The sequence below is a fragment of the Lissotriton vulgaris genome, chromosome 5 (assembly GCF_964263255.1).
Source record: "Lissotriton vulgaris chromosome 5, aLisVul1.2, whole genome shotgun sequence".
Taxonomy (NCBI): domain Eukaryota; kingdom Metazoa; phylum Chordata; class Amphibia; order Caudata; family Salamandridae; genus Lissotriton; species Lissotriton vulgaris.
The window spans coordinates 191,676,976-191,693,580 of NC_141693.1; the positions used below are offsets into that span (position 1 = coordinate 191,676,976).

The 16,605-nt window shown below is 50.7% G+C and overlaps 1 protein-coding gene across 1 annotated transcript in view; it reads left to right on the top strand.

Moving 5' to 3' along the window:
- The window catches only part of LOC147710453 (ficolin-1-like), a 300,012-nt gene extending 284,800 nt beyond the window's left edge, over nt 1-15,212 (top strand). The window contains exon 11 of the mRNA XM_086921140.1: nt 14,818-15,212. Within this exon, the coding sequence (XP_086777266.1) occupies nt 14,818-15,065 (248 nt within the window). The 3' untranslated portion in view covers nt 15,066-15,212. The remainder of the gene's footprint in view (nt 1-14,817) is intronic.
- Nucleotides 15,213-16,605: the final 1,393 nt, after the last annotated feature.

The following is a 16,605-nucleotide window of genomic DNA, read 5'->3' on the forward strand; positions in this document are numbered from 1 at the left end:
GCCTCATGTCTTCACTAATCAGGGTCACCTCCGTGGCGACCGTATCAATCCGGGTTTGATGGAGGTACGCACTGCGGTGATCGCTGTAAGGAGGTCTTTGTTTGTGGGCATGGCTGTTTCGCATTGGACCGTAGCCGCTCCCCGGTCTTCTTCTTGATGTTTCTGCCATGCAAACTTCTCTAGTTTGGCCTGGGTCGCTGCTCGTCTACTGCGGCCCGTCGGCATGTCTTCTCCCTCAGAGGGCAGAAGGGAGGGTCCGGATGCACCCATTACTCACCGCCGCCTGCGGTGAAATCCTCCACCCGGCCTGTCGGCTTTGGCAGGTGAAACCCTAACTCCCAAAGCAACGCCGCCCCCAATGGTACCCAGGTGAGGTGTGAGGGGCCCAAAGCACCAGTATGCAGATTCAAGGGTCTTAGTTCAGGGCTTTGTGCCCTGGGCTGGATGGACTCGCCTCTTGCCCAATATGGTGAGAACTTCTGTGTGGTATGGCCCCGGGAACGACTGGGGCGGCAATCTGAGAGGTGGCCGCAGGGGGCCTCAGCATCGCAACTAGTCTTTTTTGAGGCCTACTCCATGGTCGATCACTCGCCAGGGCCCCTCCCTTCGCGGGTCAGTCATGGCTGCCTGTCATCCCCAACCACAAGATGAAAAGAGTCCTGAGGTCCTCCGGGTTCCACTGGCCAACACCTACAGGGGGGGTCATTCATTCAGGTTGCAGGCCGGACTACGCAGCACCCTCGAAACCTCAGTGCACCTCGAACTCTCTCGCGCTCCCCATTCAACTCCCCGGGAATCACATGAGCCGGCAAGCGGGTAAGCAGTCATCACCTCAGCCCTCGGGTCTGCCCGTTTCACTAGAAGGGCATACGAGGGAGGGGCCACAGCCAGGAGGAACGGCCCTGGTGAAACATGCCTCGATGCAGGAGCCCCCATCACGATGCAGGTTGTGAATTCAGAGGGGGGGTCAGCCTCGGCCAGTGTCAGAGCTCCACTAACCTCCTGGCTTCCTCCCTTAGGCTGGGATGCTTATTTTTCCGCCAGGGACGTCAGCACCACCAGTTTCCACCTGCAGGTCCGGTCGCAGCCCAGTCCATGATGCGTGATGTTCTCCTGAGGAGCGTCACTCTCCTTCGGCGCGGTCCAGCAGGCAGAGCGTGCGACGATAGCAGCCTCGCCCGGCCTCGTCCGATTCTGCTAAAATGTTGTCCCCTGCTCAAGTAGTAACTGTAAGCTACATTAGACACCTCAGGAAGAAAATTCGGCCAGGGCGGATGAATTTAGACGAATATTTTGGGAGTGGCGCATCGGAGCTCGGCTACAGAGCGGCCATTCCCGTCGGCAGTTGGCCACTCACCCTATTAATGTACACTATAAATGTACATCTTTAAGATAGATATCTGCCAGTGTCTTCAGATTTTTTACACCAAGATTTTTTGCAATGAAATTACGCCACAACAGAAGACTAATAATCAAAAAATAGAGGAGCAGGATCAGAGGCGCAACTAGAGCCAAATTTCGGGGGGGGGGGGGGGAGCTAAGAAAACATTTCGGGGAGGGGGGCTGAACCTTTAATCAGTAGGCAGAGTGGAGCTGCAGGGGCTCTTAGAAGGGGCGAAACAACTGCAAGGCCTAATTAACATTCAAATGGTCTTTAAAAGACCTGTGAAACGTTCGGGTGCGGCTCTGTCAGGGGCGGTGGGTGACATTTCAAAGTGGTGAGGCGCAAAGTGATTTGCATACAGCACCGTAGCGAGCGAGCGCAGCGAGCGAGCCCGAACCCCAAAAGGGGGGTTTGGGAGGGTTACCCCCCCAAGAAAATTTTGAAAAAAAAGAAGAAAATTGTGCATTGTCAAGCAAATTTGAGACAGCAGTAAGGTTAATAAAGCAATTGTGAAAGTGCAGTTATTACATTAATAGATGGCATAACATAGGTAGCTGCTTATTCAGTATAACCACATAGCTTCATACATTTCGTCCTATTACGCTCAGGTGCTGAATTCAGACTATAAGACTTTCATGAAAATCTCAGCTCTAAGAGTAGAAGAAGTTGCACAGCAGTTGGGATACACCCTTCACAAAGCATTAGGAAAATGAGAGGCAATTACTTGAAAGCAAACTGAAAGCAATGCATCAAGTAGTAACTTAAAGCAATGCATCCAGCAAAACAGTGCATGTAGTAAACCATACAAAAGTAAACTAAAGCAAGTGTGAACCTGTGAACCTTTACTTTGAAAGCAGGGTGCTAGTCAACAGGCCAGTCACATACATTTAAACTGAAGAAGAGTACACTTTTTTTTTTTTTTTTTTTTTGGTAGACCTTTATTGCACATTATGAATAAACACAGCGGAGTGCCTACAACCCACTGGCAGGGCCGGCCGCAATCAGTGCACCATACAGTCACAGTGGATCTCAGTAACACAGTTCATTGGTACAATTGCAGTCCCAGACTGAGCTCCTGTAGGCACCATATATGTTCCAATTGCAGTGATCAGAGCACACGTTGATGTCGGCCGTTTAGCCCTCATGTGATCTCGGTCTCATTTTCTGATTTTGTAGAACAAAGTCAAATGACTAGCAATCCCAACTCCCTCCCACCCCTCCCACTCCTGGTCTTAGTGAGCCTTACTATGTGGACACATACAACTCTCAAGGCTTAGCTGGTGTAGACACCGGCCCAGGGGGCGTGGCCATCGTAGGTAGCGTATCGCAAGTCTTACATCTTATACTCAGAGCACAGCTGGGCAGCAGAAGACGGTCTGACCTGTTCCAACTATCATAGCAAATGTCCAGCACACCTAAAGCTCTACAGCACGAGTACATTGCACAACGCAGCCATCTCCACCGCTTTCAAACAACATTCAATCCGATACATGATCATGCTCCGGCAATTCAACAATCGTATTCCTTTCGCTATCTGAGTCGTCTAGAGATAAGACATACAGTGTGAATGGAGCCCATATGTCTCGCGGGCGAGACCTCTCCGGCAGATCCTCATAATAACAGTGCAGTTGGTCTCTGCAGTAAGCCATATCCTTCAGCCATAGTTGCACGTCTGGTGCCCTCCTTCCCCCCCATCCCACAGCGACTCTCCTCTTGGCTAATTGGAGCGCCAGTACCACTAGTCGCCGTGATTGTGCTGCTACCCCAGAGGCTATACCTAATAGACAGAGCCGCACATCAAGTTTAATCTCAACTGAAGTCATAACCGTCAGACACTCAGTGACCGCCCTCCAAAAAGCATACACTCGCGGGCAACCCCAGGCAAGATGTATAAAGTCAGCATCCTCCACACCGCATCTCACGCAACGCGCAGCAGTACGAAGCCCATACCTCACTAACTGTATCGGTGTGTAGTACCATTGATGCAGAAATTTATAATGCAGGAGACGGAAGTTTCCATTTATCACATATCCTCCCGTCATGTTGCAACACTCATGCCATTCGTTATCAGTAAGAGGGTCAGGAAGACTTCTATCCCATCGTGCTCTGGCCTGGTCCGCCCCCCCTCCCTCATCCTCCTGGGCAGCCTTGTATAATTTAGAGACCAATTTAGCCCTGTCCTTAGCTATGTAGAGCAACTGCAATGCCCCGAGTGTCGGAGGCTCCTCTGGGTATGTTGGATACAAATCCTTTATCGCAGCCCGCAGTCGGGCATAAATAAAGGTAGGCATGCACGTGTTAGTCAATCCAGCTGTCATAGTCTGCAAAGAAAGAAACGACGCCCCAGGAAAAAGGTCCCCCATGGATTGCAATCCGGCTTCCCTCAAGACTTGTAACCCTCCGATCTCACCAGTGACTGAAATATCAGAGTGGTAGAGTAACGGCATAGCCGGCGCATAAAACGGCAGGCGGGCCGCCCTTCGACCAAGGTGTTCCCAAGCTGTCGCCGTAATCCGCACTGTGTCTATCTCTCCCTTCTCAAAAACCGAGTGTTTGTTAACGACCATGGCCCTCAGCGGATACGGCAGAACCGCACTCGCCTCAAGTGCCACGTGCGGGGTGTATGGCGGAGCATTCAACCAATAACTCGCAAAATGCGCCTGTGCGCAGAGATAATACAGCCTCATATCCGGCAGGGCGAACCCTCCCAGCGCATACGGCTTGGTCAGCACCTCCCAAGTCACTCTTGGTTTCTTGCCAGCCCACGTGAGAGTTATCAGGAGCGATCTGATCCTCGCAAAGAAATGTGACTTCAATAGAATAGGAATATTAATGAAAAGGTAGAGAAATTTTGGTAACACCACCATTTTGATTAAGGATATTCGGTCCGCTAGAGTTAACGGGAGTCGAGTCCAGCGCGCTACTTGATCTTCTAGTTGAGATACGGCAACACCATAGTTGGCCCGGACAACCTCCTGGCAGTCCCTGTGCACCCAGACCCCCAGATACCGAACTGACTCTGTTGCCCACTCCAGGGGGAATTCCAGCTGAGTCTGGCGGGTTGCCTCTGTGAGTGGCATTATCACAGATTTGTCCCAATTTATAGTGAGACCAGAGTGTCTACCAAACTTAATGAATTCGCGCAGGATGTTCTCCAGGTGGAGAGCCGGTTCCCTAACATACAGGACCATGTCATCCGCGTACATTGACACCGCCAGAGCTCGAAGCGGGAATTTCAATGCAGCGTCAGCATACCGTTGCCGCAAAATACAGGCCAGTGGTTCCATCATGATGGCAAACAGTAACGGAGACAGAGGGCACCCCTGTCTTGTCCCCCTCTGGATCGGGAACGAGGAAGATACGTGGCCGTTGACCCTGACTCTTGCCGTGGGTGCAGTATATAAGAGGGCGATGAGCGATGTGAAAAAGAACGGTACCCCCATACGGTGCAGGACAGCCATCATGTACTTCCAAGCCACCGAATCGAAGGCCTTAGCCGCGTCTAGCATGACCGCAGCTGCAGGCAGTTCTGGTTTAAGCAGGTGCAGTACGGCAAAGAGCGTCCTTAAATTATGTGTAGTGGATCTGAGTGGAATGAAACCCGATTGGTCCGGTAAGACCATGACAGGCAGCAGCAACCGTAAGCGTGTGGCCAGTACTTTCGCAATAATCTTCACATCAGTGTTCATAAGTGAAAGGGGGCAAAATGAGTCACACTTATCAGGCGGCTTACCCGGTTTAGGTAGGGCCACCAGCAGTGCCTCCCTCATGGTTGCCGGCAATTGTCCGCAGTCAAACGCTTCATCCAACACCCGTGCTAGCTGCGGGATCAGTAAATCAGCATATGTTTTATAAAATTCGGAGGGTAAGCCATCCGTACCAGCCGCCTTACCACTAGGGAGGGCCGCTATTGCCTCCCTGAATTCGGCCTCAGTGACGTGATGCATAAGGAACTCCTGCTGCCCCCTAGACAGCCACACCAAGGCTACATCTTCCAAATACTGATTCACTTCTTCCTCATCTGCTGTGTCCCTTTGTGCATAGAGCTGCTCATAATGTTTGGCGAAGCAGGCCAGTATACCCTCTGTGCTAGTAACCACATTCCCCTGATCCACGATTTCCTGCACTGTGCAGTGTCGTGCCCATGGCTCCCTGATCCGATCTGCCAGGCCCTTGCCTGGTCTGCCCCCTTCGCCATAATACCTAGCTGTGGCTTTCTTAGAGAGGAATTTTACCTCCTGCTCTGCCAGCTCGTTATATTCGTCCACCTTTGTACGAATGTCAGCAAGGACCGTGCCATCCACCCCCTCCTCTAATTGTCGCTCCAGAATCCGTAACTCTCTCTCTAACCTGTTCATGGAGTCCCTAATGGACGTGAGCACCCCTGACCTCAGCCCAATGCACGCGCCCCTCACCGTCACCTTGAAGGCCTCCCAGACCGTACCCATTTTGTCTACAGACCCCACGTTGTTAGTAAAAAACTCCTCTATTATCTGCCTCAGTCTCTCAGACAACACCTGATCCGTCAGCACCCCAGAGGAAAGTCGCCAGGCGAAAGGAGCGGGGACATGAAATGGGAGCTGCAGCACCAGTGTGACGGGCGCATGATCAGAGAGAGTACGAGGTAGATGGTCAGCACTCACCACCCAACCACTGACATCTCGTGTCGTAAGCCAGTAGTCCAATCGCGACCATGTGTCGTGTGCCGAGGTGTAGCAGGTGCCCTCCCGCTTATTCGGGTTTCGTAGCCTCCATACATCCAGCAGTCGCAACCCATCCATGCCCTCGCACACCGCATCCACTGCCTTCTTACGCACAGGAGTTCTATCTTGTTTCCTGTCTAGGTCTGAATCCAGAGTGATGTTCCAGTCCCCCCCACAAATGATAGCCGAAGGTGCAAGTGAATACAGCTTGTTCCAGAGAGCTACATAAAACTCAGGGTCATCCACATTTGGTCCATAAACATTGAGCAGAGTTATCAGTGTGCCACATAATTTACCCTGTACTATGATGTATCTACCGTTCAGGTCAATTTCTTCATGCAGTAGTTCAAAAGGAACATTTCTCTTTATCAGGATCATCACCCCTCTTGCATAGGAAGAGTAGCTCGTAGCCAGTCTCACCCCCGCCCATTGTTTGCCCACCTTATCGGCCGCTTTACCCTGAAGGTGCGTTTCCTGTAGGAATGCCACCTGTACGCCATGCCTATTCAGAAAGGCAAGCATCTGTCTAGTCTTTTGCGGCTTATTGAGTCCCCGGACATTCCAAGTAATGCATTTAATCTTACCCCCCCTCTCCATAACACCAACCCCTCAATCCACCCTCAACGCAATAGGCTTTCCCCGGCGTCCATATCAGAGGCCCACCCACAGACACCATCAGCACATAAAGAACGTAAGACCCTCCACTACAGAGACCGCTCCAGTACCAGAACATCCAAGCATAGTCCAACAGCAACACAGAGCTCACTTCCCTGACCAGGAAAAAAAACATTCCCACAACATCCCCCAGAAACTCAACCCCCATCCCTCCACCCACTTCAGCGCGCCCCAAATGCCAAAGCAATCCCTTTGTCCCTCCTACCCCAAACCCCAACAATACCAACAACTGCGTGTGGGGATCTCCCGTCCTGGGGGGCGTAGCGGCACTCCACTCACGCCAGATATGGACGAGAGCGTAGACCTGTCATTCTGAACTACATCCCCATACCTGCAAACCTATTCCGTTAATAAAACAGTATCAGACAATTGAGTATCCCCCGGCACAATGTTAGAGTTGCTCCAGCCCGGGCCCTCAGCAAATAGTTCAGAACTCATAGGCAAAGGGGGGCGCCGCATGCGCACCGCTGCACGTGCACCTTACGCACAATCCCAGTGGTCCGCAGCCCGGCCCAGCCATGCTCACACAAGTGAAATGACCTATAAAGGGTCAGTGCCGCACAATCCACAGAGTCCCCAGCAGTTAGCATGCCCCCCCATCCACAATGTACACAGTCGCTGAGCAGGGCGAAGCAGACCCCAGTGGACCCCAAGTCCTAGCAGCTATAACAGCCCAAGCGATAGTGGAGGCTGCAGATCGCAGTGACTCGCAGCAATGCCCCCTCCACAGGCAACTGCACATTTTCAGATTAGGCGGCTTCTTCCTGCCCGCCATCATCGCCGTCCCGACGGTCCCTCGGCCCTTTAGCTCTCCTTTTCAGTTGCTTGGCGTAGTCCATGGCCGCCTTCGGGGAGGAAAATATCTTGTTGTCCGCAGGGGACCCGATCCGCAGGCGTGCCGGATAGAGCATGGCATATGCTATGTCCTCAGTTCGGAGCATCTGCTTCACCGCAGTAAATTCTTTGCGAGCCGTCTGCACCGCCATGGTGAAGTCAGGGTAGAACTCGAGTTTGTTGCCCTGGTATTCGATAGCCCCTTTTTCCCTCGCAAGCCGAAGAATGGTATCACGGTCTCTATAGTTGAGTATCCTGGCCACTATCGGGCGCGGTGGTGCTCCAGGCGGAGGCCTCTTGGCTAGAGAGCGATGGGCCCGCTCCACTATAAAGACTCTGGACAGTTGATCAGCCCCGAATATATCAATAATCATACGTTCCATGAAGTCTTCCATACGCCCCACATTTGTGGATTCCGGCAGGCCCGTGACCCTTACATTGTTCCTTCTGGACCTCCCTTCCAACTCCTCGTTCTTGGCCTGTATGACCGCCAATACCCTCTCCATGCTGAACACCTTAGAAGAGACTGTGGCCAGACCATCCTCCGTGGCAGAGACTCTCTGTTCTACCTCCCCCATGCGTTCGTTTTGGCGGTCGAATTGCGCCGCCATGTGATCGAGGCGGTGGTTGACAGATTCCATGGTTCCCTCAATCGATTGCAAGGTCTTTTGCATGGCCACCAGGGTGGATTCCAAGTTTGGGGTACCTCCCACAGCCCCCCCCTGATCAGGGTCAGCAGGCGCCTGTGAAGATGTGTGCGCAGTTTTTTTATTTGCTTCAAATGTTATTTTTGGCTGATTCCTGTCCTGCCTGCCCATGGTGGCGGTTAGTTCAGCTCAGGAAGAGAGTCCAATCAGGGACGCAGCTATGTCAGGCTATGCTCAAAGGTCGGGTCCGGAGCACTACCCAGTGCTATTTCCAGCCTCGTCCCGTGCACTTCAGTGTAGCACTGGCAGGCCAACTGCCCTCCGTGTAAGGAAACAGATGCACACCTCGGCGCAATTTCAGGCTCTCCGCAGCTTTATCAGCTACACCCAGCACAGTTTCGGATGGAGTTTAGCAGAGCCCCACTATCGCGTTTATACTCTGTACAGACCGTGGCTTCGTTGCGGAAGGCTCCCCCTTAAAGCCAAAGTCCTCTGACCTGGATGGTCGCTCCACGCAATGGCGGACGCACTTCAGGTCGCCAGTCCTGAAATGCAGCTCAGGGTCCCAGCGGTCCCGATTTCACATGGGACTCTCCTCCGCTATCACCCAGGGCAATAAGCGCACCCCCAGGGTCGCAGTCTCGCCAGTCCCTCGCACCGCGGCTCCTCCGCCCCTCCCCCGCCAGCCCTAGTTCGCGCGGCGCGGCCTAACCATGCCCGGCGCCACCTCCGCAGCCCCGGGCTTGCGTAGTGCCCCGCCCCACTCACCAGCGCCGGCAGGCCGGGTCCAGTCCGCTCCGCAGCTGCTCCGGAGTCTCTCCGCCACCTGGCTCCTCCTCCGTCTCCCCTCCGCAGGCCGCCGACTCCACGCCTCCGGGACAGCTCAAGCAGGAGGCAGCGGTGTCCTCAAGTCGGGCGGCAGCGGGGCGTCTCCTCCACGAGGTCGCCAGACCGCACTGGCGCGACCGCGGTGCAGAGCGTCTCGGCTCCCAGGGGCTCAAATAGTCTCCACAGGCACCGGAAAAAAGCGTCGCAGTCGATCCCCGATGACAGTGGGGCACTCTCGGCGTCTTTGCAGGTAGCAGGCATGAGAAATGAAAGGATATATGGGCGAATATTGCTAGGTCTGGACAGAGCCTCACGCAAGTGCGGCCATCTTGTCCGGCGCCCTCTAGCGCCCCCAAAGAAGAGTACACTTCAGCATGCAGGCACCAACATAAAAGCACCAAGCAAGTCAAACAGTTTAATGAAAGAAAAATGAAAGCAATACATCCAGCAAACTAGACAGTGACTCAAAAAGTAAACTGAAGCAAGTGCACACTGAAAGGAATGCGCAATCATAAGTCAGACATTCACTTAAAAGCAACTTACCAAGACACCCAATCAATTACATGGGAAAAACTTGAGCCAATGCAACCAGAAAACCAGACCAGCACACCAAAGCATCCCACCCCTGATTGGATGGCAGCTGTGCTCTTAGGGTCACCCCTCAGTTTTCTGGAAGGGTTGAACACCCCCCAGTTTTATGCCCTCTGCGTCTGAAGGAGAGACAGGCAAAAGGGGTCATAATGGGACATCTGGCACAGCCACTTTGTAATCGAGGTCACCCACCCAGCTCAAGACTGAGTTACAGGCTGATCTTAAATCTTTAAACAACCACAAGGGTCTCCAGCTAGTTGGTTTCTATAGCCAAAAGAGTCCTCAGCTCACTGGGAGTCTTTACATCGCGCCTGAGATGACATGACAATGTCCCTTAATCCGGAGCAACTGTGGGGACTGGTCTGGGTCTGGATGTGACTTGGTATGAGCAGGATACAAAAAGTAACGGGTAGGTGGTAACCCACTTCAAGTGAAGGAGCTGTAAGGAACCTAAGCGCACTGGTGTTGATACCACTAACAGGGCAGCTCTGGCTTTCTCAGGGTGGGTATCAGCTGTGTGATGAAACCAGCATGTGAAGCAGTTACCTCAAACAAACTAAAACCAATGCACTCATCAAGACAAGGAGTTACATGAAATCAAATAGAAAACCACCATCAAGCCAGGTAGTCACCTAAAGGCAAATTGAAGTGACTGCACACTATGGGAAGTGCACTTCACCAGCCAGCCTATTACACTAAAGGAAAATAAAACCAATGCTCCCAGTCTGCTAATTAGCTTCCGCAACCCATGGAAAATCTGTTCATGGCAAATGAAGGATCCTGTTACTTTATATCCCAGTAAATGAAGCTTTCACCCCAGCAATACCCAGGAGAGGCTCCATTTCCTGCTAGTCCATATCTCATTTTCATGTTTTTTATTTATTTCCCAGTGGGTGGGGTTGGGAATGGGCGTAAAGTGGCTTTTACTTCAACTATATCACTTCTGTAAATACAACACAATTTCCAGTAAAACCAATAGTATTGACATCACAACAATATGGAGAGGAAAACAGATGATCAGTAACAGTAAACACATTGATTGATCAGGCAATGTGCCTTTACGGGCAGGGAATGAACCCTTGGTAATGTAATGTGTACTCTGTTTTCATGCTGGTTTCATACCCTTTCTGCTAGATACAGGAATCAGAGACTGGCTGATTGTATAGCAGTCGTGAACATGTAAATGACTCTACCATAACTCCATTGGATGGAAAACATGCTGATTTCATAAATTGCTAGTCCCTCGCTGTTGATTGCTAGACTAGTGTGTTACATCTTCTAATTTGTGTGTATGCATATCCATGGACCAGAAAGGGATGACTGTTTGGAGAAATATGCACTTCAGTAAGAAGTTGAATATGAACAATATGAAAGTTATGTCAAGTATATCCTAAAAAACCATTGCAGAATGGATCTGTGAAGGTGTCTCTAAATTCCCCTTAATGTATCCCTTGTCTTTTGACAATTAGATATGCGTTGTCAATCGCTGCATCATTCATACATCCAAAAGCATGTGGAGATCTAAATGCAAAGGTGAATTGCCAAAATTAAATATTAGGACACTTGCTGTCATAGCCATCATCTTTTGCCCAATCTCCATTGCTCCATCCTCAGCAAGACCAATACGTCACTAATCAATTATGTAGGAATCACAACCTGTAGTAAATACAACATCTAACATGACAAAATTGATATAAATGATAAACCTAGCCGGTCTGCATGCCATATTGAAAGGTATGCTGTCATCAACTCACTTCATAAATCAAAGGCAGATACTGCCCTTAATATGCATCCCTGGGTATTCAAGAAACCTGCAATACAGCAGTGCCTGGAGTGAGGGAAATGTTTGTGTTTCATCACTATTCTGAGCATACACAGATCTAGACCCACCTCACACCACAAATTGGGCCCTCCTACCTCTTAGCTCAGGTCACACACGCCCAACACGGCAGAGCATGCATCATGATCATAAAAGTATCATATATGGGCCTAGAGTTGCAGCACATTGAACTCGACACCACAATCATTAGTTTCATCTGGCACTCACTTCCAAGTCCAAATGTATGTAGAGTGCATGCAGTTGACATGTTAACATGTCTTTAGCAATTTTGATCCATTTGAGTTAAAAAATAAAAAAAAGTTGTTTAAATCTGCAGATAATGTACCAGATGATGGATTATGTGATAAATTCGGCAAATCCATACTTTTGCTAAATAAGCTGCGGCTGCAGAGACACATAATTCCAGTGGAGTGGCCCTCCTATAGCAAATGTCACTTTTTTTTCAACATGGCAATATCAATTGTAAAGAAAATCTGAAGAATCTGAAGAAATGTTTATTTCAAAATGAACTGCTGTCTACCCCGAGCTGGTGCGTCCCTGTTAGGCTGTGTCCATGCTGTGTTCCTATAGTGCCCACATGTGTCCTGGGTTTGTTCAGCTACCACATTTTGGTACTCTATACTGTACTCTATTTTCTGTTGTGTTCTATTAATGAGAATAAACAAAATAAAGAATTATTAAACAAAATCCTACACAATTGGTATTGTTCCCTAGTTTGACAACATGGGGCAGATCTATTCCCATTCTCTCTCTTTTGGAGATGCAAGCATTCACAAAGGATCTACTGCATATTCTGTGCCACTGCCCTGGATTAATGAACTACTGGTCCAATGTGTGGAAGGCACGTGCTTCTGTATGTGACTCTCACATTCCATCTTCGTCACATCCGGGTGTACCGCATGATGCTGTGACCGTGGTTGCTTCTCCGACGAGTCATTAAACCACACATGTAAGTGTATGGTTAGTCAGAAACATTTGGGAGGAACATTTTCAACATGGATGTGGCATAAGGGACGGTAGGCGTATATCCTTATAGGTTCCATATGATAAAAAAAATCACTGTGCAGCACATCTGGGCATGCATGCATGTATCCTTGCTGCATTTTCCTATGAGTAAATGGCTAGTAAATCGAGTCCCATTAAATTCACAAAGAATTCCAGACCAGTGGCAGGAAACTGTGCCTGTCAAGTACACCGCTCTGCAACAGGCCTGAATTCCATCTCACCAGCTCCCATATCCCCCAGGTAAATAGGATAAATCAGGAGGGGCGTTCCATGACACCCCCTGCACTGGAGAAGGTGACCCACTCCTCCCCGTTCCCAATGGTAACACGTTGCTCAGATTAATATGCTGGGAACGCTGTGCATTTAGGACGTTTCTGCCGCCATTGAAAGCTTCAGCCCGGCTGTGCTGCGTAGATACTTGTAAACGTCGTATAAATGCGCAGTTACTTGTGACAGGTCATTACTTGACATTTGAGGCGTGAGACACCCCAGGTCAGGCACGGAACTCACGGACGTCAGGGAATATTTATTTCAGCAGTGTCGATGCAAGACAGCGTGCCCACTGGATTTCCGGCAAACCCATGATGTCTTACTTAAATGTATAAAAGCCCCCCTGACCCTTGATGATGAAACTTACCGGAGGCGAGCGCAGAGCCAGTCCCAGACCCCGAACCTTGAGGGGAGACATCGCTCCCATCCCGGGCCCGTGAGCTGCAGGCGCATCAACCCTGGACTGGTTCCAGCCACTTCTGAGTCCAGACTGGACCAATCAATCAATCAATCAATCATGACATTTGTATAGCGCGCTACTCACCCGGAAGGGTCTCAAGGGGCTTGGGGAACGGGTCCGCTACTGCTCGAACAGCCAGGTCTTCAGCTGTTTCCTGAAGGAGAGGTGGTCCTGGGTCAGCCGAAGGTGGATGGGGAGGGAGTTCCATGTCTTGGCAGCCAGGTAGGAGAAGGATCTTCCTCCGGCGGTGGCTCTTCGGATGCGTGGTACGGTGGCAAGGGTGAGGCTTGCCGACAGTAGCTGGCAGGTGGGTGTGTGGAAGGTCAGGCGGTCGTTGAGGTACTTGGGGCCCAGGTCGTGGAGAGACTTGTGTGCGTGGGTGAGGAGCCTGAACGTGATCCTCTTGCTGACGGGGAGCCAGTGCAGGTCCCTCAGGTGACCGGAGATGTGGTTACGTCGGGGGATGTCCAGGATGAGTCGGGCGGAGGCGTTCTGGATGCGTTGGACAGCACTGGCATCCGTATTCCGCCCACCCAGGCACCCATACACGAATGCCGGGCAACCCCCACGCGCGGCATCCAATGGGATGCTGCGCCTGTGGACCAGCCAATCCTGGCGCTGCATGCAGAGCCAGGATTGACTAGGAGGGCACATTTGCTGCTCGCCCTTTGGAAACCCGGGCTGTGGCAGCAAACAAGCACCCCTGGATCCCGCTGTGCAACTTTCCCAAGCATGCACACTGTAAGTTCCCCAGCAGGACGGTCTGCTGCAGCCTGCGTGTGGACTGTCACTCAAGCTGCTTCAGGCCACCCCCCCCCCTACGCAATTCCCGCCGGCGGCTGATTGTTGCAATGCTATTTATTTAATTTTGAAGATACTAGGATTGCGGCCGGCGGCAGCCATGCGGGTCCATGGTGGCTGGTGGGGCTACGCCCCTACGCCCCAATGGACGCACCGCGGCTGGGCTCTGTGTGTGCCCGGGATCTGTCTCTTCCCGGGCTGCCACACACGACGGGGGGGAACTGAAGCCCGGTGAGTCCAATGGGTGTTGCGCGCCTGAGCAGGATGGGGGTGGGCGGTGACCCACCAGGGAGAAACGGATGAGTGGGAGGTGAATGGGGTTAGCAAAAGCATGGCTAGTGGGCCCCAGAGTGAAAACCGGAGCCCAGTATGTTTTCTATCTGTATGTTGTATATCTGTTATATGCTGTGTACGGTATGTATTGACACAACACCTTGTCAAACACCTAAGTGAGACATATAAACTCGGAATGAATAGCAAAAATGAAATTTGCTTTGGAAATGGCTGAAATAAATAACCACATTTATGGAAAATGCATGCAAAATACAGGAAACAAAATCTATTTAAATCATTCTAGTAAAGCAACGTTTATTAGGTTTTTATTTTCAACCCCCTATAAAGCAGAAGCTCACATTTGAAAATCAGGGTCATGGGAGGGGGCATAGTGTGTGTGCTAGCAGGCACACATGTGCATGCAATGTTTGGGTGTGCATGTTTAAATCACTGTACTCCAACACTAGTACTGTTTAAAAAAGAAACTGCCCTCCTCTTGTTTACAGGACATTCGCTTGGTATTCATCTGAACCAGCCATTCTCAACCATTGACCAGGACAATGATGCTAACCCAGGGAGCTGTGCTGCGTCCTTCAAGGGAGGCTGGTGGTACGCAAGCTGTCACCATGCCAATCTCAATGGACTGTACCTTGGTGGGCCACACACCTCCTATGCAGATGGTATTAACTGGAAAACGGGAAAAGGGCTCCATTATTCCTATAAAACATGTGAAATGAAGTTCCGCCCTCTTTAGACCTCTACCATGTACATACACTAAATAATCCCAGTCAAATCAGAATTTACTGACTGTTATTAAAGCTAAGTGTGTTCAACAGCGATACTTTATTCAAATGAGTCTTTATTGTTAACGTTGTGCACCACTTTTCTAATACATAAAGTCATATTTCTGTAGTAGAGATGAAGTGAAAAATACATCATAAAGATTTACCTGTAATATTGAGTGATTTCACTGTAACTTTAAATGACGTCTCTCTAAGCATGAAAGACTTACATTTAACACAAGCCGCATTCCTGGGCCATTTTGCAGGTTTCTGGTAAAGCTATGTGTCAGCATTGGCTTTCCTTGCCACGGATAAGGCACAATGCGAAGATCAAATCCCGATTGAATTTTATAAAACATTTAAGAACATCTTAACCCCATTGTTCATAGGAGTGATTAAAGAAATAGAAGATACATGGGCGGTTCCTCCTTCATGGGATAACACAAATATGGTATTCTTTTTCAAAAAGAACAAGCCAACGGCGGCTTGTGGATCCTACCGCCCGATTTCACTTATTAATATGAACGCTAAATGGTTTGCTAAGATTTTGGCCAATCGCCTGTCTCCAGTTATGGTAAAATTGGTTTCAGGGCAACAACATGGTTTTATTAGGGGAAGAGATACAACCACTCATATTAATACTGCTATTATGGCATTTGAGATGGCCGAGCAAGTCAAGAGTAAACTAGGGATGATATTACTAGACGCAGAAAAAACGTTCGACCGGGTGGCTTGGGCTTACTTGTGGCCTACCCTGTCGGCAATGGGAATTCCAGATTGATATTTAGTATGGGTAAAGGCGCTTTATCGCTTACCCCAGGCCAAACTAAGGGGCTCATTAGGATGGCTGACGGACCTGCGTCCGTCTGCCATCCCCGAGGTGGAGGGACCGTCCGCAGCGGCGGTCCCTCCGGTGCAATTAGGATGTGACCGCCACCCTGGCGGTCACATCCTGTATCTTTAACCTTGCGGCGGGTGCTGCTTGAAGCAGCACCCGCCGCAATGGTAAAAATGCATATTTTACATTTACATGCACAAAGCGGCAGGCACCGCGTGGTGCCTGCCGCTTTGTGCATGTAAATGCTGGGGGGTACCATAGGTACCCCCCATGTGCACCCCCACCCCCCCTTCACCCTGGGGGCCCGCAAGGGGCCCCCAGGAGCAAAGTTCCACATGCTTTTCCACGGTGGAAAAGCCGCCGCAGAAAAGCATGTTCCAACACACATCCTAATTTGGCTGACGGTGTCTTGCAGACACCACCACTAAATAGCGCCCAACAACCCGCGGATCAGCGGTGGACGGGCCTGCCATCCGCCACTGTTCCCACGACCATCCCACCGCCATCCTAATCTGGCGGTGGGTGTTTACTGTGGCCGCGGCGGTGAATCCGTATCCTGCGGGCCGGCGGTGGCTTCCGCCGGCCCGGAGGATGCGGATTCACCGCCATCCTAATGAGGCCCTAAGTTATGAGGGGTTACAATCTAGGGGTTTTTGAAATAGGGGTACTCAGCA